This window comes from Scardinius erythrophthalmus (genome assembly GCF_964197995.2).
Source record: "Scardinius erythrophthalmus genome assembly, chromosome: 11".
Classification (NCBI taxonomy): Eukaryota; Metazoa; Chordata; class Actinopteri; order Cypriniformes; family Leuciscidae; genus Scardinius; species Scardinius erythrophthalmus.
The window spans coordinates 11401718-11425085 of record NC_138231.1 but is presented as its reverse complement, the minus strand read 5'-3'; the positions used below and the strand labels follow the sequence as shown (position 1 = coordinate 11425085).

The following is a 23368-nucleotide window of genomic DNA, read 5'->3' as shown; positions in this document are numbered from 1 at the left end:
GTATTAGTAGTGTTTGGGTGCACCCCATCCTTCATGTTGACTGAGCTTTCAATGTTGTTATGGAAAGGGGTGATTGGTTGGTTCCTGTCACATGACCTGCGGTGCATTTGCGGCATTCTGAAAAGTTTAGATTTTTTTTCATCTCGTTGCGCCTGGTAAAAAAATTAGCACGTCGCTTTATGAGCGTGCTTGCCGCGCGCCTACATTTGAACAAACTTGAGTGCGCAAAAGACGCGATATGTGAACGGCCTCTGGCGAGCTAGCTCATATCAAGCCACGAGCTATTGGTAGCACGCGAGAGACGTGTTGGAGACCCCTGCTCTAGGGCTCCGCTTTGCAGGCTACAACTCGATACTTTTTTGCTACTATGTAATAACTTTCTGCGGCCAGCGTTTCTGGAAATGAACGAGGGTAAACACTTTTATAGACCTGACTAAATGAAATTTAAGACCTAGGATGAAAATCTGTCCATTTTTAAGACTTTTTAAGGCCTTAAATTTAAAGTTCAGAATTTTAGACTTTTTAAAACTTTTTAAGACCTTGCGGAAACCCTGCTTATGACAGTGGTTACTTAACTATGCCCACCATTTTTAAAGGGCGGATACTCTAAATTGGAACTAGAATGAAAACTGCCCAAACACACAAACCTTAACAGTTTTTTTATTTAATGGAGTGAACATTGCGGAATCACAGAAGTTTAAAATGAACAAAGGCCAATGTCATAAAGACAGACAAGTCTGGTCCAACACTTGCATTTTTTTTAGATTACCAGGTGATTTCGGGAATGGAACGAACCAAACTTAATTAACTAGCCACTCTGGATATTCAAATTACATGTGCCATAAAACAACTTTTTACCATAGATAAACAAATTTGCCAAAATGATAGCTTGACAAACAAAATGGCGGATAGCCACAAGGCTTCTCTGTGCAACGATTAGGCGCCGTTTACAAGACTAAAAACGGAACACTTGTTACGCGTTTTGGTCGTTTATTTAAACGACAACAGCGTTTTGCGGGCCTGAAAACACAAACTGTTTTTTTTTTTTTTTCAAAACGGTGATGTCATGCGCATGCGTATTACGTGTTCCGTCTATAGGCTCATAGCGATTCTTTACAAAGTGACATCGCCAACTACAATGCATAATACAGCGTTTTAAATCATTTTCGCGGATCCGTGTGAACGGGGATCGTTTTGACAACGTAGTCGTCTGTACACAAAAATACGCAAAGGAAAAACTTTGTCGTGTAAACGTACCCTCAGATTGGCTATTTTGGGCTGTCAGTCATTTATCTGTCGTAAGATCAATTTTAACCACTGTGAGCAAATTTTACAACTGCACCAAGGGTCGGGGCTTAGCAAAGGGTCAGTTGTTCAACATCTGAAACTGATACAAGTGCGGTTGGGTTGAGTCGAGGGGAATAAAACTATAAAGAGCTAACCATGAATCCACAAGGTCTACTATGAAGACCTTCTGAAAAGAGCTTCCATATGCTTAGTCTACTGCCCGAGTTCTCTATATCTGCTTAATTTAGATGCCTTGTTTCAGAGTTGTTCTTGTACCTGGGTTCCCAGAGGATGTATTCTGAGCCACTACATTACGAAAGGCTGTTGCGGGGTGGATTGCTGAGAGCGTGTCCCACTTCCCCCAAAATCCCTGCTGAGCCTGAGCCATGCTCTCAGAGATGTAATTAAAGAGCAGAGGAAGCCTCGCTCATGTCTGTGGTAATATACTACCGCAAAAGTTCACGGGAGCCATAGCGGAGCCAGCCATAAGTCACCCATTGAACAGGGTATTAAAACAAGCCCCTATAGAGAGGAGTGTTGACCGAACACTTAAGAGAAATAAGGTAAAATGGACATGTGATATTAAATGTCTATATTTAATTTTAAACATGAGAGCGAGGATGGTTCATGACATATACGGGTCAGGTGAGGTTAACTGTTCATGATGCAACTGCTCTGCAATCCCAGCGATCCTACACAGATGGAGGGGTCATAATAATATCAAGGGCTTCTTGTTTTCGGAAGCTGCTGAAAATAAACCCAGAACAAACATCACTTTAAACCAAACTGGCGTTTGACCAACAGGAAAAAGGATTTATTGGATCAAATGTGTGCGCTCCTTGTTTCTTAAATAAGAACGACACCCCAAACCTGTTCGCACCATTTCGGTTGAGTGCTTTATTTGTGCCTAGTCACATTGGATACATGTGCATTTCCTGGCATAGGAGATCACAACATTCTGAAAATAACGAGCAGCACAAACACTTCAAATTAGAAGCAGGATCTGCTCTCAGGCGAGAGGCCGGAAGGGGACAAAATATGGGGTTGAGGGGTTCAGTAACCCCTCAACTTCATGTTTAATAGGCGTTTTCCTTGTTAATAGGAGTTGAAGCTCATTTTCGTATGTGAATTGAATTGTATGGATCGTTGTATGTATGTACCTCTTTATGATCATGTCAGAGAAAACCAGCACCCTGGTTCTTCAACATTTCTATGCATTTACATAACAACCCCTTTCAACAAAGTTGGTGGATCTTAAAGGCATTGAAAGGCAGGCTATGTTTTATTGCACCGCAATGACACAATGAAGCATGGGATTGTTCTCATGTTTTGGAGCAGACCAGACATATCTGTCAAAGGGCCATTCAGTATTCTTTCAAGAAGTTAAACCTGTCCAATTAAGAAGTCAAAAAGTCCCTATAAAAATGATAAAAATTATTAAATAGCAGGCCAAAGCAATAGCAATTTGGAATCTGCACTAGTTTAGAGTAATTTTACTGCAGTCTAGAGCATTTTGAATATAGGAACCATGACAAGCAATGCAAAATTTGCTTACTTTTTCCCTCTCAAACACCCCCTTCTTGAGCATGGAATAAGAGCTTGAAAGATGGGAAACATGCAGCAGATCCATTTATTGGCGTCTCCGTTCCTGACATCAGTTACCAAGGAAACAGTAGCTAAGGGAGTGTAGGCGGCTCACAGCCTGATTCAGAATGTCTTCCAACAACTTACTACAACAGATTCTAAAGGCAGGATGACTTCATTGGATTTTAAAACAGGGTGATAATACAATGCAAAATACAGAAAAAAGGAGATGCAGGATTTTTTTTTTATCATTAAAAAATATCTGTATATATTATAAGTATAATAACAGTGGTGCTCATTAAGTCATCGCATTACACTGCAAAAAAAAATAAAAATAAAAAATTACGTATTTTTGTTTAATTTTCCAGTAAAAATATTTAACAATTTTTGAAACAAGATAACCTTACATTTATCTTCATTATCTTCAGAAAATGTATCTTTTTGTCAGTACTTACTCACCCTCAAATTGTTCCAACCCCGTATGAATTTATTTCTTCTGTTGAACACAAATGAAGATATTTTAAAGAATGTTGGTAATCAAACAGTTGACGGTAGCCACTGACTTCCATAGCAGGAAAAAAAATACTATGGAAGTCAATGGGGCCCATCAACTGTCAGGTTACCAACATTCTTTAAAATACCTTCTTTTGTGTTCGGCAAAAGAAATAAACTTACAGGTTTGGGACAATTTGAGGGTGAGTAAATGATGACAACATTTTCATTTTGGGGTGAACTATCCTTGAATACAAACTTATCTTGTCTTACTGTGCACTGGAAGATTTTTTTTTTCTTGTTTTGAGTATAAAGTGAAAAAATCTGTTAGTATAGTAACACAAAAATACACTTCTATTCAAATACAGTTATATACAATCTATGAAAGCAAGTTTTATTATCGTACGCAGTATGGCTTTAAGCAAATGCAGCTTGGATTTCCAGCAAGGATTTTCAGCTATTTTACTAAAACAAATAAAAAAAGACTCATTAAAATGCATAAAGATGTAATGTGAAGAGTTATGTATATCGTTTCCAACTTGAAAACACCAAATTCATGTATGAAGATTGGTGATATAGAAGAAAATTATAATAATTATGCAAAAGTAGTCCAAAAGACAGGGAAAATTACTGCAATCTTAAAAAAATTAAATAATTAAATGTAGAAAAGAGGCCAACATTGATTAAACAATGCCAGACCATTGTGAGAAAGTAAGCAGAATGAGCACCATACTGAAGTCTTTTCGGCAAGTGCAATTCCCCTCTCTCCTGGAAAGGCCCAGCAATTTGGTTAACGTTGGCTGTGTCCAAGCTAAGCCATATGGTCTCTTTTGCAAGGCTTCCTCCAAAATTTCGACAGATTTGGGCTCTCTGATTCTCCCCTATAAAGAAGGAAGAACATCTCTGAGCAGAGAGGGCGGTGCAGCACATCCCGAAGGAGCTCAGAAAGCAGGATGAGGGCTTTCTGTAGATGAAGGGTCATTCATAAAGAGATGACAGACATCCGGACGTGGCTGCCGAGCGATCTGGGAGCATTATTGTGCTGAAGTGTGAAGAAGTGGCGATGATTATGATGATCAGCTTTAAATGATGCCATCAGTCTGTTAATGAGGTGGTGGCTCCAATCACTCCCTGCTAGCGGGATACGGTTGGGAAAATGGGCTTTTGTGTCTCCACCTGACAGATGTGCTGAAAGCCGGCAGAGCAGCAAACCTGTATCAGCGTCCTTCTGGCTATTTTTATCCTCCCATTATGCCACTTCATGTCTTTTTAATCAAATACTAATACAGTATATTTTTGGCTCACAGAACACGAGTCGACCCACATGTCACTGCGGTCCTGCTGGAGTGAAGATGGAGTTAAAACAGCTAGGAGAAAAAAAAAAAAAAGCTAAAAACTACAAGATATTTATACACGTCATCCATTGGAAACTACTCCGTATGTTCTGGTGACGAGAGACACCACTAAATATTAATTTTTCGCAGCATGAAAGGGACACACAAGTAGCATGTTTAAGTACAAGGGACGGCATGCACTTCGACCAAAAAGGGTATAAATGCACCATTTTTGAGGTCGTGCGAGAATTTTCTTGTCATCATTTCATTGTGAGGTTTACAAAAATGCTCAAGCCTCTAATTCAAAGCATGTGTGTACTAAAACACTCCACAAAATTAAAAGACAAAAATAGAAGCTAAAAAATTGCTGTAGGAACAAACATTCTAGGCCTCAAACATAGTGGTTCTTTTGCACAAATAAAAATGGACACTTGACACTGACTCATACTAAGAGAATTTAGATGTGAAACCACAGAAGACTGAGTGACAAATCCTCTTCAAGTCTATATTTTAAGTTCCAAACTGCACTTTTCTGTCATTGCGTCAATATATTTGTTACACTGAGTATTAGGATATTATGCAACAACAATTTCTTCACACTCATGCATCATTTAAAGGCGGTCTTTAGTGGTGACTTTTTCAAGGTGACTGTTCAGAGAAATCTAAAAAAACTATAGCATGCTAGTAGGTGACACTTATAATATAGTGACCTAAGCAGCCTTTTGACAAATCTCATTCACACCACCAGAGTCCTCTGGTCTGTCTGACAGCACTACTAATTCATCATCTGACAATATGCAGATGTCCTGACGGCTGTTTATAAATGACTGTGAGTAACCTGCTTCTCATTCCTTTCTTCTGCTCTCCTCAGCCGCATTGTATCAGGTTTGCATCATGAGATGACATCAGACCGTAAGCATGCACCCGGTTCCATTGACTGCAATAGCTAAATATGGCTATGGGCCGGCACGCCACGGCCGGCCGGGTGGGCGGCAGCAGGCCAACTCCATTACACGCACTCAAAGACATTCTTTCAGAGAATATGAGCCCTTCACTTTCTGGCTGATCTTTCACAGACAGAGGAAAATATCCTTATATGGAGCATTTCCACTATGGGCCCTATTTTAACGATCTAAGCGCATGGTCTAAAGCGCACGGCGCAAGTTCACTTAGGGCGTGTCCGAATCCACTTTTGCCAGTTTAACGACGGGAAAAATGGTTGGCGCGCCAGGCATGGTCTAAAAGGGTTGTCCCTATTCTCATAATGAGTAATGGGCGTGTTTTGGGATTTACGTGCGTTAAACCAATCAGAGTCTCATCTCCAATTCCCTTTAAATGCCAGTTGCGCTCGCGCCATGGCATATTCGCTATTTACATGACGGAATTTGATAAAAGACAGAAGCCGTCTCCAGAGCGCAAACGGAACTGCTCGTGCGCGAGGTAAAAGTGCGCAAGGAGATCATCTACGGGACAAGCCGGATTCCACCATATCTTTATGTACACAATAATAACATTTTACATTGTAATCCTTTTATTTTAAATATTTGGCATGTTTGTGTGCTGCTGTGCGTCCCTGTGTGTTTAATAAGCAGAGTGTACGCGCGTTGTGGACCCGCCTATAGGCGCACATTACTAACACGCTCATTAAATAAATAAAAAAAAATTGCGTTTGTTGCCTACATATATTGGCAACATATTCTGTTGCCTCAAAATAGCAACGCGCCAACAATGAGCCAGAACACACCTCGTTTTCAGACCAGCATGCCCATGGGCGCACAAATGGGTGCAAATGCATTTGCTATTTAAACAACGTGGCGCAGGACGTGAAAATGATAACTGGGTCGGACTGAAACTAGCAAAAAAACACTTGCGTCGCGCTTGGCGCTGCATTGCGCCGGGTGTAAGATAGGGCCCTATATGTACATTACAAAACCTGGCTGACGAACAAAATATGTTAGAATGTATGAATGATAGTTTCAACTTCATATAAAAGGGATAGTTTACCCCAAAATTAAACTTAAAATAAACGTATATTCCAATCAAGATAAAGAACCCTGTAGCGATAAATTCTCTTCTGCTACGCTTAGAGGAGGTTAAAGCATGGCTAGCCCAAAATTTCCTCTCTCTAAATGAAGACAAGACTGAGGTCATTGTTTTCGGCCCAAATGAAAATTCTCAGTGTATAAGCCCTGATTTAGAGAGTCTATCGGCTTTTAAATCCCCAGGAGTGCTGAACTGAGGTGTTCTTGTTGACCAGCCTTTAAAATTAGACAAACACATTTAATCCGTAATCAGTTCCAGTTTCTACCAACTTCGTCTGTCTAAAATCAATGGCTTTCTCACTCCAAAAACTCTGGAAATGTCTGTTCATGCATTTATAACATCTCGGCTAGATTACTGCAATTCCTTATATTGCGGTATATCAAGTTCTCAAATTGCTCGTCTTCAGTTAGTCCAAAATGCTGCGGCCAGACTTCTACATAAGTGTCGCAAATATGACCACATCTCTCCGATTCTCAAATCTCTACACTGGCTGCCGGTTCGACAGAGAATAGATTTTAAAATACTACTCTTTGCTTTTAAATCTCTACATAACCTAGCTCCTGCCTATCTCTCTGAACTTGTTCATCCTTAGTCCAGAAGCCTAAGATCCTACAACCAGGCTCTGCTGGTAGTCCCTCGTGTTAGACTCAAGCGTAGAGGGGAGCGTGCATTTATAATTTTTTTGGTTGTTCTGTAAAGCACTTTACAGAACTGGTCTGCCTAGTGGCTGTTGTAAATGTACTATATAAATAAAGTGAACTTGAACTTGAAAAGTGAACTTATCCCATTTCTCTTATATGTCAGTCAAATAGACAATGAAATATATACACAAATCAATCTGAAATAAAGTGAGAGTTGAGAATCAAAATCGAATTGTGAATTCTGTGCACCCAAAAAAGTGGAATAAAAATTATGAATAAATAAAAATGGTATTATATTAGCATTCCTTGAACAATGGTAATTTCAAAGAGATGGATCCAGTATTGTTATTGTTAACTAAAACTATTAAAATCAATTTAAATGCTGAAATAATTTTTTTTTAAAGCTACATAGAAGAATAAAAAAAAAATTTGTTGAAAAATCAAAATTCAAAATATGAATAAATCTTATATAAACAAATATGTATTATTACATACAAATAATGCTGAACACTGGGTTCCATCATGCTTTTTAGCACTCCAAGTCACTATATTTCCAGCTTATTTTAATCTGACCCAACACTTTCTCTAGCATGAAAGCATTTATGCTTAAACTGGGGTCTAAGTTCTATCACAACTTATGCTGAAATTGGGGTCTTGGGGCACCCTATGGTAAATCTGTGAATACATTATAGAACATTTTATGACAGAAATCGGTTCATTTTATTTGCAATATAAATTCACACAGTTTACAAAGACTCTGTGACCTCGACTATAACTAGAATACAAAACAGAGAAAAATCACTTCACGGAACATTATTTTTTGAAAAATAGCCAATAGTTTTGAAGGGAAGGCCAGAGCTATTAAACACTCCACAGCATCTATCAAGAGTGCAAGCACTGTCCGTCCCACACTATTTTAATAAACTCAAAAACACAGCCATGTGAACACTTGACACAGATGATTACAAATCAGTATTGTGTGTGCAGTGTACTGAATCCATGTACACTCCTCAGGCTCTTCACTATGCTGTGGAGCATGTTTGTCTGGAGCGAAAAAGGCAGCCAAACAATGTTTGTTATGCAGGACGCGCAACGGTATCCAATGGCTTACAGCACGCAGGGAATACACCAATAGTTAATGTTTTCACAGGCTGCAGGGGCTCTGCAGATAAAGCCTGTGAAAATTTGACATCTCTTCTGTAGCAAAGAAGTAGGACATGACCAATGCTGAGTCACCATCAAAAGACTGAGATCATGTTCAGTATTCTACAGAGCGCCTCAGACTCCTCTGGGTACGTCTCATGGAATGATACATTACTGATGGAGAACCACTCATGTAACAGAACTATAGAAGATATTTCCCTACTCTCCATCAAAGCAAAGGATAATAACTTTCATTAAGTCATTCATAATCTTTCTGCCCCTTTGTAATAATTTTCTGCTAATGCACCCACAAAAGCCACAGAGGCACACTGTATTAATAAAAATGAAATCACACACTAAATGCACTTAGTTTGTCACCCATGGCTTCTCCATTGTGGCTTTATTTTTGTTAAATAAATAACGACACAGTGTAATATATCAGGTGTTGTTGTTCATCTAAAATGTGTATACTGTATGTATACAAATATACACACACACACACACACACACACACACACACACACACACACAATATACATACATATTATATATAAATATATATATAAATCATCTGGTAGTTAGCAGGTCTTAAAATTAGGTAAATACAATCTCAGATGAACAACAACACGACATACACTTTGTCATTATTTATTTAACAAAAATAAACCCAAAATGGAGAAGCCATGGGTGACAAACAACGTATACCTAATGATTCGACTGCTTGTAGAGCCACTTCTAACAGCAATAACTTGATGTAATCATTTTCTGTATGACTTTATCAGTCTCTCAGATCATTCTGAAGGAATTTTTGCCTCTCCTTTTGCTTTGAGGTTTGTGGGCATTTATTTATGCACAGCTCTCTTAAGGTCCCGCCACAGAATTTCAGTCTGGTTGAGGTCTGGACATTGACTGGACTTTGACTGGCAACACCTTGATTTCGTTTCAGCCATTCTGTTGTAGATTTGCTGGTGTGCTTGGGATCATTGTCCTGTCGCATTACCCAATTTCGGGCCAAGCTTTAGCGACTCTAGAATACTTTGGTATACAGAAGAAATCATGGTTGACTCAATGACTGCAAGGTGCCCAGGTCCTGTGGCTACAAAACAAGCCCAAATCATCACTCCTCACCACAGTGCTTGACAGATGGTATGAGGTGCTTGTGCTGATATGCTATGTTTGGTTTGCGCTAAAACATGGCCAAAAATATCCACTTTGGTCTTGTCTGTCCAAAGGACATTGTTTCAGAAGTCTTGTGCTTTGTTCAGAAGCAACTTTGTAAATCTAAGCCATGCGGCCATGTTCTTTTTAGAGAGAAGCAGTTTTCTCTTGGCAACCCTTCCAAACATGCCATGCTTTTTCTAATTGTACTGTCAAGAAACTTAACATTTTGAAATTGAGGCCTGTAGAGTATGAGGTCTAGTACTTGGGTTTTTTGCAATTTCTCTGAGCACTGCACGGTCTGACCTTGGGATGAATTTGCTGGGACGTCCACTCCTGGGAAGATTGGCAACTGTCTTAAATGTTTTCCACTTGTGAATAATCTTCCTCACTGTAGAATGATGGTCTTTAATTGTTTGGAAATGGCCGTATAACACTTCCCAGGTTGGGGGCAGCAACAATTGCTTCTCTAAGATTATTACTGATGCCTTTCCTCCTTGGCATTGTGTGTACCTGAATGCTCTAGAACAGCAAACTGCCAAAACTTCTGGTTTTATAGAGATGGGCATGCTTGCTGATGATCAGTTAATCAAAGGCATTTAATTAACAGTGCCTGACTGCTACTTACCCTCTTAAATCCTATGACCCTTTTTCATTATATAATAATAGATATAAAATGTCATGTCTAACAACAGCACTTAACTCTTTCCCGCCATTGATAGAAATTTCCATCATTTATCAGTCCCTCCAGGATTTCACGATTTTTGTGTGTGATTTTTGCGATCAAAATGACTGATTTTGTGGTGGTAATTTCCAGAAATTTGTGAAAAAAATTGTGATTTCTATATTTTATAATTATGACATCACATTTACCATAATAGTATTATGTCAGATGCACAATAGTCATACATGACACAAATCACAAACAAAATGCATAAAGCTTAAGCTTGTTTATTTTGGTCTAATCAAATTCTCATCAAATTAACTTTTAAAACAACCTATGGGCAATTTTTCTACCTGACCTATGTAAATATTAACAGCAGGTGTAGTAATTTATACTGTAGAACTGTGTGTAAATCCTGAGTTGAGGGGTCATGAGCTGCAGAAGGCAACCAGTTACTTATAGTAAGGATAAGTATAGTAGGATCGCAAAAAAATGCGACATTTTGTTGATTTTGCGTTGTATTCAGCGATCGCGGAATCGCGAAAAACTGGAGGGACTGATTTATGAGACAATGCTTGCCAGCCATTGATGGAAATTTCCTGCTTTCCGTGTTTACACTGTTATACGGTGGGGGGGGGCGCTATTACGCAACTTCTGAAAGAGTACTGAATCTCCTGATCAAAACACAGGCGAAAAAGAAGCAGAAATAAACGATATCATATGTAAACAGATGCATATGCAAAATAACGCGATCATCAATATTAAACAGCATATAAATAAAAAATGAAAAGTTGACCCAGGATGAGGTATTGGATTGTGAAGCTTTGGGGGGTGTTGATAAAAAGGAATGCATGAAGCTAGAATTAAACTTTTTTGTTGTTGTTTAAAAGCAGAGGGTCTGTTCTTTTGATATATTGCATATTCAAATTTTCACACAACAAATTATTCTAGGGGCCATGAAACCTTTGTGAAAAGGATTAAAAATGCTGGCGGTGGCTGGCAACATTTTTCAAAAACACTGTCAGAGAAAGAGTTAACATGACTACACATCATATAACACTGCCTCTTGTGTTATATGGTAACATTTTAAGCCTTACTGCAATAAAATCTAATAAGGATGCAAAAGTTTCATCAATAGTATGGTATTATTGAAGAAAAAAGTAGAAAGAAAAACATCTGTCAAGGAGGCTGTGAGCTTTGAGCATGTATATTCCAGTCAAGCAGCCTCAACCTTGACTGCTGCTTCCTTTGGGAACTCATTGCAGAAAAGCTTTTCATTAACAAGACCTGGGTGAGTAACAGCCTTTGAAGTCCACAGAATTCTTGATAAAAACACGCTCATGAAAAAGCGAATTCAGAGCTTCAAAGTGGTGATTTAACTGAACTTAGTCCAACAGACATTAACATTACATTGCAACACTATCTGTGTTTGATTCTGCAGTGTGAGGGTTCACCTGGTTCATATTCTCACATTCACACATGCAGATGTCAACTCGGTGAGTGCACATCTATGAGTGCACATGTTCGCCCATAAGGTGGAAGTTGTTTTGTGTTTAAGACTTTTAAGGTGTACTAATCCATTTTCCCCACTAAAACTAATTTCACACCTTAAAAAAACATTTTGGCAAATACACAACAAAGCTCAAGATCACGTTTCTATTGGTATTGGGAAAACAAATAAGACCCTTGAAACATATAATTTCCTTATCACAACTTTAAATGATGAACATATCTCATTTGAATCTCATCTGCAGGCTTTTTGATTGATTTAAGCTGAATGGACCACAACAAGACCTATTTGTACTGTTAACTGCAGTCAGTGTCTTTAACATTGGTATTTACCTTCTCTGCACCTCCAGCTCCTCTGGCGAAGGGCCATTCTGCACCTGAGGGGTCTGTCTTGGCAACTGGGGGCCTGTGGAAAGAGAGAATTAAGCATCAGTTTTGAAAACTTATGGTAAAGCATTAAGGACATTTAAATCTGATCAATAATGTAAAGTGCACTGGACAGGCCCCAAAAGAGTAACAGAAGACAAGGTTTTAGAGCGAGAGAGAGAGAGTAACATGGAGCGCTGGCGCATCGATCTTGCTAAGTTGGACAGCAAGAGTTAATTAGGACATTATATATCAGGGAAAGGGGAAAAGATTATCTGTAAAAAGAACCATCAGCAGTAGTTCAAGCCACTGTGCATTAAAAACTGGTGGCAAGAGTCAGAGTCTGGACGAATTACTTAAGGGGGCATTCGAAATGCTAAAAATGCAGTTGAAGTGACATATTTGTCACTTTAACTAAACAAAATGTTACACTATATCATCCTTGTCTGAAGATTTCAACTTTGTTAGAAATGAAAGCAAATGCATAACCGTAAAACCATACCAAACAATAAAATGTACATTTAAAATAAATAAAAATGAAAAACAACCATATTAACATATTATTATAGTATGTTATTTATATTAATATTAAAATTAATTATAAATAAAATGTCATTATTTTAATATCGTCATTATTTTAATATCATTATTATTGTTAAAATTATATTTATACATTTCTTACAAGAAAATCTAAAATAAAACTAATATTTAAAAAGACATTTACCCAAATAAAATGTAAAAATCAGAAAAGGCTACAGACAAAGCTAATGAGCGATTAAAATAGCAACTTTACATCAGAGGATGTATGGTTTTATTTTGTGATTTGATTAACATGTATAACTGTATTATCAGTGCCAGCCCCAGAAAGAAAGACTGAATGATGAGCGCATGCCGGGAATATATCATGCAGATGGAAAACCAAGATCTACCCTTGATCTTGGGTAAAGTGGCCCTGTTACTTTTGCCAGGTTGGATTTGAGAGCGCAGGGAGGCAGGGGTTGGAATGAAAGCTTAGCACAAACACAGGACAGGTCTCTGCCATGACACGATTGACTGATCGATCAATACAGCATTGTGCAGGTAAGAGAGGTCTGTTTATAGAGTCTAGAGGAAACGCTCTCTCTGCTCATTACCAGACTACATATGCCCTCCACCATTTCCTGTTTATTTGCTTCTCACAGCATGGCATTGCAAAAACAAAAGCTTTTTTATCCTTTCACCTGTTTAACCTGTGTTTGTTTGATCATTTTAGTGGGGGAAGGTAGTCTAAATAGCCACATAGTCAAACTGTTGACTACATAGCAAAAGGTCTGGTCCATATATCAGGTTTCAAACCTTCTGTCCGACAAAGGAAGAGCAGTTAACAATTTGTTTAGTTTTTACACGTTTTGCAGGGAATATCTGAAAAGGCTTACACCACAATAAATTAAAAAAAATAATAAAAAAATAAAAAAGCACGCTAACATAACAAAATAAACATAAAACACATCAAAACATCAAACATAACATTAAACAAACACAAAAAAATAAAAAACTCAACATAACATACAAACATAAAATAACAAAAAATAATAAAACAAAATAACAAAACATAAAACTTCAAACATCAAAACAAAACATAAATTAACAAAAACAAAACATAAAACTTCAAACATAAAACAAACATCAAAAAACATAAATCACCAAAAAACAAAACATAAAACATTTTATATGAAAAAAAAATAAAAAATAAAAAAAAAATAACAAAACCATAACACAACATTTATAAAACATAACATTAGAAACAAAACAAAACACCATAAAACAGCAAAACAACATTTAACATAAAACATAACATATAAAACAACATCTGTCTTGGGATGAATTCCTTTTTTTTAATCAATATTCAAGTTGGAGCAAAGCAGATCATGGCATGCAATGCACATCGAGTAACTAAATTAAACTTTACCATAACCAGAAAAAAATGGCTTGCAGAACATGTTAATTGGATTAAACAAGTCTGAATGTAGAATTCTCCTTACAGAACAAGACTCCATAAAAAAACATGACATTAGAGCTGAGCCATCTGGACAAGCCAAGCAGTAATGAAGTCATCTGTCAAATCTAATCTAACATTACGTGCCCCCCTTTAAGAAAGCCAAACGTTCCTGATCTTCCATGTTTGTGTAACCCACTCTACAAATTCCGTTCCCAAATGTTCTTTGTCTTTAACACATAAAACACACCTACGCCAGCCTTAATGTGTATGAAAAGGCCCTGTTATATAAGCAAGCACCCTCCATTTCTCTCCCTTCCTTGAAACAGAAACAAACATTACTATTAAAATGTGTTGAGCTAATCACAAATTATCAAAGCCAAAAAGAAATCTAATGAGTCAGCAGATTTAGCCACTCCAGAGACTAAGGTCAAATTGTACAAATATTAACTTGATTGGTTATTATGGCCACTTTATGGGGATTTCTAAGTGCAATGACTGCCATTTGAAACACTGACACAAAGGCAAGCATACTTGGCCCATTTAACCGGGCCAATCTGAGCACTTTAAAGGTTGGCTCGGGTCCAAAAGCACTCAGTGTCAGCCTTAATATGAACTGATCCTCTTTCAAGCCAGTTTAGTAATGTACTGCTATTAGATGACACACTGATAGCATAACCTCCAATGTACTTCCTACTCTACAAACATGCACAAATAAAATAATACAATTCAAATCCAAAATTTTACATAATGTATGTAATTTGTAATAATAATAATGTTATTTTTCATTTTATAATGTTATTAATTATAAAAAGAACAACTAAATGTTTTATTATTATTGGATGCATAATTAAATTGCATCAGTGTATTTGCATTTTGCACCATTTAGCTTACAACAAAATTTTAAAATAAAATGTATCAAAAAAATAGACAGTGAAACCAAAGATCATACTCAAACATCAACTCCGTTTAAGTTTCTTCTTATTAAATGGACCAGCATAAAGCTAAAGAGTCTGAATAGCACCTACATGAGAGGAGGGAACCACCGAGCCTCTTCTGACAGCATATGTACTGTAGAAGTCCATCCTGGTCTTTAGGTGCACTAGTAACAAGTGCGCTAGAGCCGTTCGCATCAGCTCCCAAACTGCCATCAATGACTCCATGAGATCTCAGAGAGAGCAGCATGTTGTTCTGGCTATTCCCAAGCAAACACTGCTGTGGTAAAATAAGACCGGACCAATAGGCTGGCAGCTAGACGCTCTGCCACAATGTTCACAGAGCAGGATGTGGTTCACTTATTGCACTTTCCGGACCTGATCAATTATTCATGCCTGGATGGGCGAAGGGTAAAGCGGTCAATGTTACAATCACATCACAACTATTACGATCAGGTGGGTGGAGAAAAACAAGAATGTTTTTGTAGGCTTAACCCTTTCGAGAAAAAGATAGCAAGAGACGCAGATACAGAAGGACTGAGACTCTGCCTCTGAAACCTACAGTATAGTGAGCTACCTACAAAATACAATTTAAGATAAACATTTCCGAAAAATGTGAAGAAATTTTTTTTTTCCCACACGATGGATCAAAGGTGTCTCAGGAAGTCTTTTTAAGCACTGACAGGGAGATACATAGCTTGTCTTAAAAGCCACAGGATCAAATAATGGGCATGAAATCAAGTTATCGGATGATGTCATCAACAACTAATAGCAACTGGGCAGCTTTCATTTCACAGAGTTGGATCAGCTGTAAAAATTCACAGCACACATTAGGACCACAATTAGTTCAAGGGAGGAAAAACAAACACTTTCCTCTGAAACTTGATGGTGTCGCTGTTAGACAGTGTTAGACAAATACTCAATATGTATTATATATAGGATCTCATTTTCTACAATTTATTTGAGTTTATTTTTTTGCACTATTTATCATTTTCTAACCCAAACTTTTTTAGGTTAGACTCAATAAATCTTATATATATGATCTCATTTTCTACTATTTATTTTAGGGGGGGGGGGGGGGGTTGCACTATTTATTATTTTCTAAACCCAAATCAGGCTTCGATTTCGGCTATGACTTCAAGACATTGATTGTACAGTGCTCAGCTTACAGTGAAAGGAATAGTTTAGTCATTGTGTCGTTCAAAACCTGTGTTACTTCCTTCTGTGGAGCAAAACATATATTCTAAAGATTATTTTGGTCCATACAATACAAATTAATAAATGCCAAACAACACTGGCCCCATTGACTTTCATTGTATCGACCAAAAAAATATTTTGTGTTCTACAGAATAGTCATACAGATTTGGAACAAAATGAGGGTACGTAAAAGTGACAGAACATACATTTTTGGCTGAACTCTTAAGATCTCTTTAACATTCAAACAGTCACATTAACCCATAAACGCCCTAGGTGTGACAAAGTAACAGAAAGCAGCTGATTGACAAATGTCCCACCGCGCTCATGGTTGGTCTGGCCAAAAATGAATTTACATGGAAGAAACAGTGAAGCAACAAATTTACATGAAGTGATCGTTCAAATCCCTAATTATGAGCAATAATAATTGGGATATTACCCTTAGCAAGCACCATTAATTGTGCCCAAAGGCTTGACAATCAGTCCAGGATTGATACACCACCTGTTCTTGAAAGACAAGACAACTTTTTCCTCCTCCGATGTTTTACAGCAACATTTGGGGAAAACAAACATCATCTGACACACAGCCCCAGTCACCTTGTAAATACAACACACAAATCCCCTTATCACTCATATGAGTCGCACAACACGGGCACAAGCCTTCCAATTAATTCCACAGTTGTGGTTCCGCAAATGGGAAATTAGAGTCAAGGGCTGCATAATTTTAAGACGAGGAAGCAAACGATAAGTCATCTAGCTCTAAACTGATTCTGATCGTATATTGAGCAGGTCAGTGAACCGGTTAAATGTGATGTTATTAAAGCAATTTACATGAGTCAAAAGAAATGTTATATGTCAAGGCATACAGAATCAAGGTTTCGGTATCAGTGGTAGAAAGCTCAAGACGTCAAACAAGACTATCTGTGTGTTTGCAGACATATAACGAATATAGTGTCATGGTTTTGGCGAGTCTCGTTACTCAGGGCTCCAAGTCTGGTAAGACATGGGGGACTGTGACCTAAAAATAGAAGTAGTGGTTACCAGATTCTACTTACTACAACTTGCTTAAAATCTTTGTCCATCTAGTAACACATTCTATCATGCCTACATAGATATGATAACCTCCAATGTAAAAATCAAACAAAAACCAAACCATACAAAACTAAACAAAAACAAGTTACTGGGTTCTACATATTACAACTTGCTCAAAATATTTACAGTCTATCATGTCCACACAGATATGAATTAAAAAAAAGACTCCAATATAAAAATAAAGTAAACAACTAAAATAAGAGTTTATGTTTTTATGTGTTTTGTTTTAACTAGTAATGCTACTGGCCCTAGATCAGCTGTTTTGTGCACAAGGTGTTGATGTTTTCAGTGTTCTGCATTACCCTAGAGATACTAGATAGCATCACCTGATCCCACTTCAGCTCTGGGGAGGGTAAATGAATGCAGTGGCAGGAATGGGCTGCAAAACCACTGGGAGGCTTTTTGATGCAATGTTTCCCAATAAAAGAAACTCTGCTTGGAAACAGTTCTGCCATTTGTAGTCCAAATGAAATAAGAACAAACCCACCACTGAACAAGTGCAGAGTGTAAACAATTATATTTAGTACTTCTGAAATAAGCTAACAAGACAGACTTTTATCCAAAGACATCCAGTTAAATTGCAGTCCATACAATGCAACTTTTGCTGAGATAACGGTTATCGTCAAACTAGCTTCGTTACATTGTGTAGACACGTCATTTATACTTCTGAGAAAAAATAATATGACATTGGAAAACTGTATTATCTTGGAAAGGCAAATCAAATGGAGAAAAACCTACAGGATAAGCAAGATGTGAGAATTGCGGGTAACAGTGAAAAGACTGACTCAGCAAACAGAACTGAAATAAGCACACATTTCCCTGAGAAAAACAGTTCCGTTTCAGACATTTAATGGTTTTCCGTGATAAACTTGGCATGGCTGTGCTGTTAACCTCAGCAAAGAAGTGTGGAGAGGTTAAGTGGTTTGACCGGATGAAATCCGTCAGTTGTCACAATAAACATACCTTAACAAGTATTTTGGTTTGACATTCAACAAATTCAATTCCAGAATTAAGTTTCTGTCATGGCTTGAGGAAACTTGCAAATTGCTATGAACATATGCTAGATGGCGATGTACCTTTCTTGCATGCAATTCAATGAGAATTTTAAAACTCTACATCTACAAAATTATAAACAAATAAAGTGCAAAGAATGGTGTGTTTTTGTTTTATGCTATTCAATTGATGAAAGTGCTGTAAAATGAATCGTTATATATTTTATCGTAATTGCACAATACTGTGGTATTTTGTACGTGCAACTTAGTTTTATTGTTAAAGGTCCCGTTGCATGCGATTCCATGTTTCAAACTTTAGTTAGTGTGTAATGTTGCTGTTAGAGCATAAATAATATCTGTAAAATTATAAAGCTCAAAGTTCAATGCCAAGCGAGATATTTTATTTAACAGAAGTTGACTACAAAAAACGGCTCGATTGGACTACACCCCTCTACATCCTGCATTAGTGACATCACCAGAACCGTTTCTTGACTAACCTCCGCCCACAGGAATGCTCCCTCAACTCTACTGGTTACTTGCGCACTTCTTATAACTTAGCCTACTGTGTTTACTCAGCTCTTACGGTGATTTTCTGAAGTAAAACTGACGCTTCATCTTTTGTGTGATGTACAATAAACTTTATTAAACTCATCAGTACATGTTTGATCATCATTCAGACAGCAGACTTGTAGGTTATTAATAAATAATGGATACATAGCCTACAAGCAGATGACAAATACGTTATAATAACCGTAATTAAACTACTAAACCATACCTGTTTCATCTCTATACAGCAATCTGACTCTGTAGGCATTATTGTCCGACTCGAAATGAACGCCGTTACTGAGAGTTTCTGATATTATCATCATTCCGTGAGATGAATTTTTCCTGACAGACTGAGCGCGAGCTCATGAAGCTCCGCCCCCTGTGCCGTCCAGCAGCAGCTCATTTGCATTTAAAGGGGACACACTGAAACAGGTCGTTTTTCTGAGCCCCAAAAAATGTCAATTTAAACATGCTGTAAAAAATGATCTGTTGGGTATTTTGAGCTCAAACTTCACATACACACTCTGGGGACATCAGAGACTTATTTTACATCTTGTGAAAAGGGGCATAGAACGGGACCTTTAAAAAAGCATTTCATTAATTTGAACAAATTTACCATTAATACAGATGCTGTATTGCATCTGACATGTTTGCTCACTGATGCCCCAACTCAAAATCTCTAATAATTACAATTTTGTCATTTATATGTGTTCAACTCATAAATAAGATATTTCCGACATGACTTGAATGCACCGTTAAAGGTTAAGTAAATCTGCGCCACTAGTGGCAACAAACAGAAGTGCAAAAAATAATGATTGCCAAATGTCATTGGTCAGACAAACTGATCATTCCTGCCCTCAAACTCATGCAATTGGTTGAATCTACGAATGGTGCACTTTAAATCAAGCACTACACCTTTAGAATCTGTAGCTAAAGTGTTGATGAAGCTAAATAGTCAAACCATAATTATGATAAACAAACAACATATTGCATGCTGTGGTGCTCACACAGATAATGCTTGTTTCTAAGACAGAATATGACAAGCAAGCATCAGCATAACAACTACTGATCCAGACCTTTACAAAGATCAGATTTTTAAAAAGGTTAAATGTGTCTTCATATCTAAAAAAAGGTATATTTAGCTTTATTCATAACCATTTTACTACATACCATAAGAACATTACGGTTTGTCTGAACCCAAAAGTGACATAATTTAGTCCTGGAAAAGAGTTGTACCACAGCAAAGTACCTGACTGCCCCTGCTGGGAGTCTTAAAGCCCCTTCCCTCCCCAGCAAACTCACTCCTCAAGATGATCTCAGTGCGGCTGATCTTCTGCGGGAAGCGGTACACTCTGGGGGCTGGCATGATGGACAGGTGCCTGCAGGCCTGCCTTTCTGCTCTGACGCTCTGAACCCAGACCAAGTCCCTCTGGGAGAGTTGTGGTAGAGATACTGAGCTCTAATGTTGTATTACCTGAGTCCGATTCCAACAAGAAAAATCGAAGAATAAATCTATATAAATAAGCTCAGAACTCGAAATGAAGCTATAGTTCCAAAGCAACAAAGCTAACCTGCAGCCTGGAAGAACTTAAGAAGCGGCAAGACGAGCTCTGCAGCTATTGAGAAAGATTTAGAGAAAACCCTTCTGCAACGAGGACTATTAAGAGTCTGGGGCAAGAGAATGATCTCATTGATAAAAAGTGTTCGGGCCGCCAACGTCATCTTTCCCACCTTAGCTGTTGGAGCAATTGGGTGGTCATGTGGTGTCAAGTCAGAAAACAAACACATACCAGACACGGGGTCCACCCCACCCCTTTTAAGCCATATTCAGGCTCCACAGCCAGAAAAACAAACTCTTTTTGGCTCAGGAATGTTCTGTCCTGCTATTTCCCCACAGAGGAACCAGGTCTCAAAAGATAAACACCTGTCCTGCCAAACTGTGAAGTCTGAAAACAGGACGACCTTCATTTAGACCTCGAGACGCAGACGCAGCAGGCTCCTGGGGGTCTACGTCTGGACGGGGTGAAAAGCCTGCTTTGTTCTGACATGGATGAGTTCATGCAATCCCACATATTTGACGACTGTCAACAGGTCATCATAAGACAGTATTTATACATGGAAAGGTGGCACAAAACCTTAACTCATGACCTTCTTACATGTTGTGGTTAAGCTACTGGTCTAGGCAGGATGATATATGGAAGCTAGTGACCGATACCTAAAATTAGAGCTCCATTTGAAAATACATGATCACATGTATAAGTTATAACAGTTACCAGGCACAGTTTCTGTGAAATAGAACAACTTTTCTGACTATACAAAGTTAATTTCCTTGTGCTTCTAGTTTTCCTATCAGAATTTTCCTTCCTCAATCTTTCCATTTCAGAAGTGATTAAAAGAAGTTCAGGACAAGAGCCATGTGAGTCATCTGGACTTATAAAAGATCAGATTTTTCCCATTTTAGGTTAAAAAAAAACTCACTGTGCATTATTCTGAAAACTACATAGGAGGGAACTTGTGGCTTAAAGGGTTAGTTCACCTAAAAATGAAAATTCTGTCAATTATTCACCCTCTAATCATTCCAAACCCACAAGACTTTCGTTCATCTTCGGATCACAAATTAAGATACTTTAAGGAAATCTGTGGGCTCTCGGTTCCTCGATTGCCAGCTATGCAACTACCACTAAAACTAATCCATTTGAATAAGCGGTTAAGTCCAAATTTTCTGAAGAGACACAATCGTGTTTTATGATGAACAGATTGAATTTAGGATTTTATTCACATATAAACATTCATCAGCGAACATAAACAGAGACTCAACCCGAATCTGTCTGACGTGCGAGTAAAAAACTCTTGCGGAAGCTCAAACGTGCTGCGTAACAAGAATGAACATCATTTGGTTCTTGTGGAAGCTCAAACGTGCTGCGTAACAAGAATGAACATCATTGGTTCTTGTGGAAGCTCAAACATGCTGCGTAACACAAGAATGAACATCATTGGTTCTTGTGGAAGCTCAAACGTGCTGCGTTACACAAGAATGAACATCATTGGTTCTTGTGGAAGCTCAAACATGCTGCGTAACAAGAATGAACATCATTGGTTCTTGTGGAAGCTCAAACGTGCTGCGTAACAAGAATGAACATCATTGGTTCTTGTGGAAGCTCAAACATGCTGCGTAACACAAGAATGAACATCATTGGTTCTTGTGGAAGCTCAAACGTGCTGTGAAACACGAGAATGAACATCATTGGTTCTTGTGGAAGCTCAAACATGCTGCGTAACAAGAATGAACATCATTGGTTCTTGTGGAAGCTCAAACATGCTGCGTAACAAGAATGAACATCATTGGTTCTTGTGGAAGCTCAAACGTGCTGCGTTACACAAGAATGAACATCATTGGTTCTTGTGGAAGCTCAAACGTGCTGCGTAACACAAGAATGAACATCATTGGTTCTTGTGGAAGCTCAAACGTGCTGCGTAACACAAGAATGAACATCATTGGTTCTTGTGGAAGCTCAAACGTGCTGCGTAACACGAGAATGAACATCATTGGTTCTTGTGGAAGCTCAAACGTGCTGCGTAACACGAGAATGAACATCATTGGTTCTTGTGGAAGCTCAAACGTGCAGCGTAACACGACAATGAACCTCATTGGTTCTTGTGGAAGCTCAAACGTGCTGCGCAACACGAGAATGAACATCATTGGTTCTTGTGGAAGCTCAAACGTGCTGCGTAACACAAGAATGAACATCATTGGCTCTTGTGGAAGCTCAAACGTGCTGCGTTACACAAGAATGAACATCATTGGTTCTTGTGGAAGCTCAAACGTGCTGCGTAACAAGAATGAACATCATTGGTTCTTGTGGAAGCTCAAACATGCTGCGTAACACAAGAATGAACATCATTGGTTCTTGTGGAAGCTCAAACGTGCTGCGTAACAAGAATGAACATCATTGGTTCTTGTGGAAGCTCAAACGTGCTGCGTTACACAAGAATGAACATCATTGGTTCTTGTGGAAGCTCAAACGTGCTGCGTAACACAAGAATGAACATCATTGGTTCTTGTGGAAGCTCAAACGTGCTGCGTAACACGAGAATGAACATCATTGGTTCTTGTGGAAGCTCAAACGTGCTGCGTAACACGACAATGAACCTCATTGGTTCTTGTGGAAGCTCAAACGTGCTGCGCAACACGAGAATGAACATCATTGGTTCTCGCACGTCAACTAATGTGTGAGTTGATTAATGTTTAATGTGAATAAAAGCCTAAATTCAATCTGTTCATCATATAAAGCAATTAAGTCTCTTCCAAAAATTTTGACTAAACCGCTCAATTCATGTATGGATTAGTTTTAAAATCTCTATGAACATTTTGAAGCGTCAAAGTGGTTTGGGGGTTTTTCATTTTTGATTAAA

General features: G+C 38.2%; 1 protein-coding gene across 7 annotated transcripts in view; it reads right to left on the bottom strand.

The window, feature by feature from the left end:
* The window catches only part of enah (ENAH actin regulator), a 115643-nt gene that overhangs the window by 18634 nt on the left and 73641 nt on the right, over positions 1-23368 (bottom strand). For 6 of the 7 annotated variants that reach the window (XM_081378159.1, XM_081378154.1, XM_081378153.1 and 3 more), the window contains exon 4: positions 12189-12261. In XM_081378159.1, the coding sequence (XP_081234285.1) occupies positions 12189-12261 (73 nt within the window). Of the gene's footprint in view, positions 1-12188; positions 12262-20257; positions 20455-23368 lie in introns of those variants that run through there. The other variant, XM_081378156.1, reaches the window with a different exon arrangement.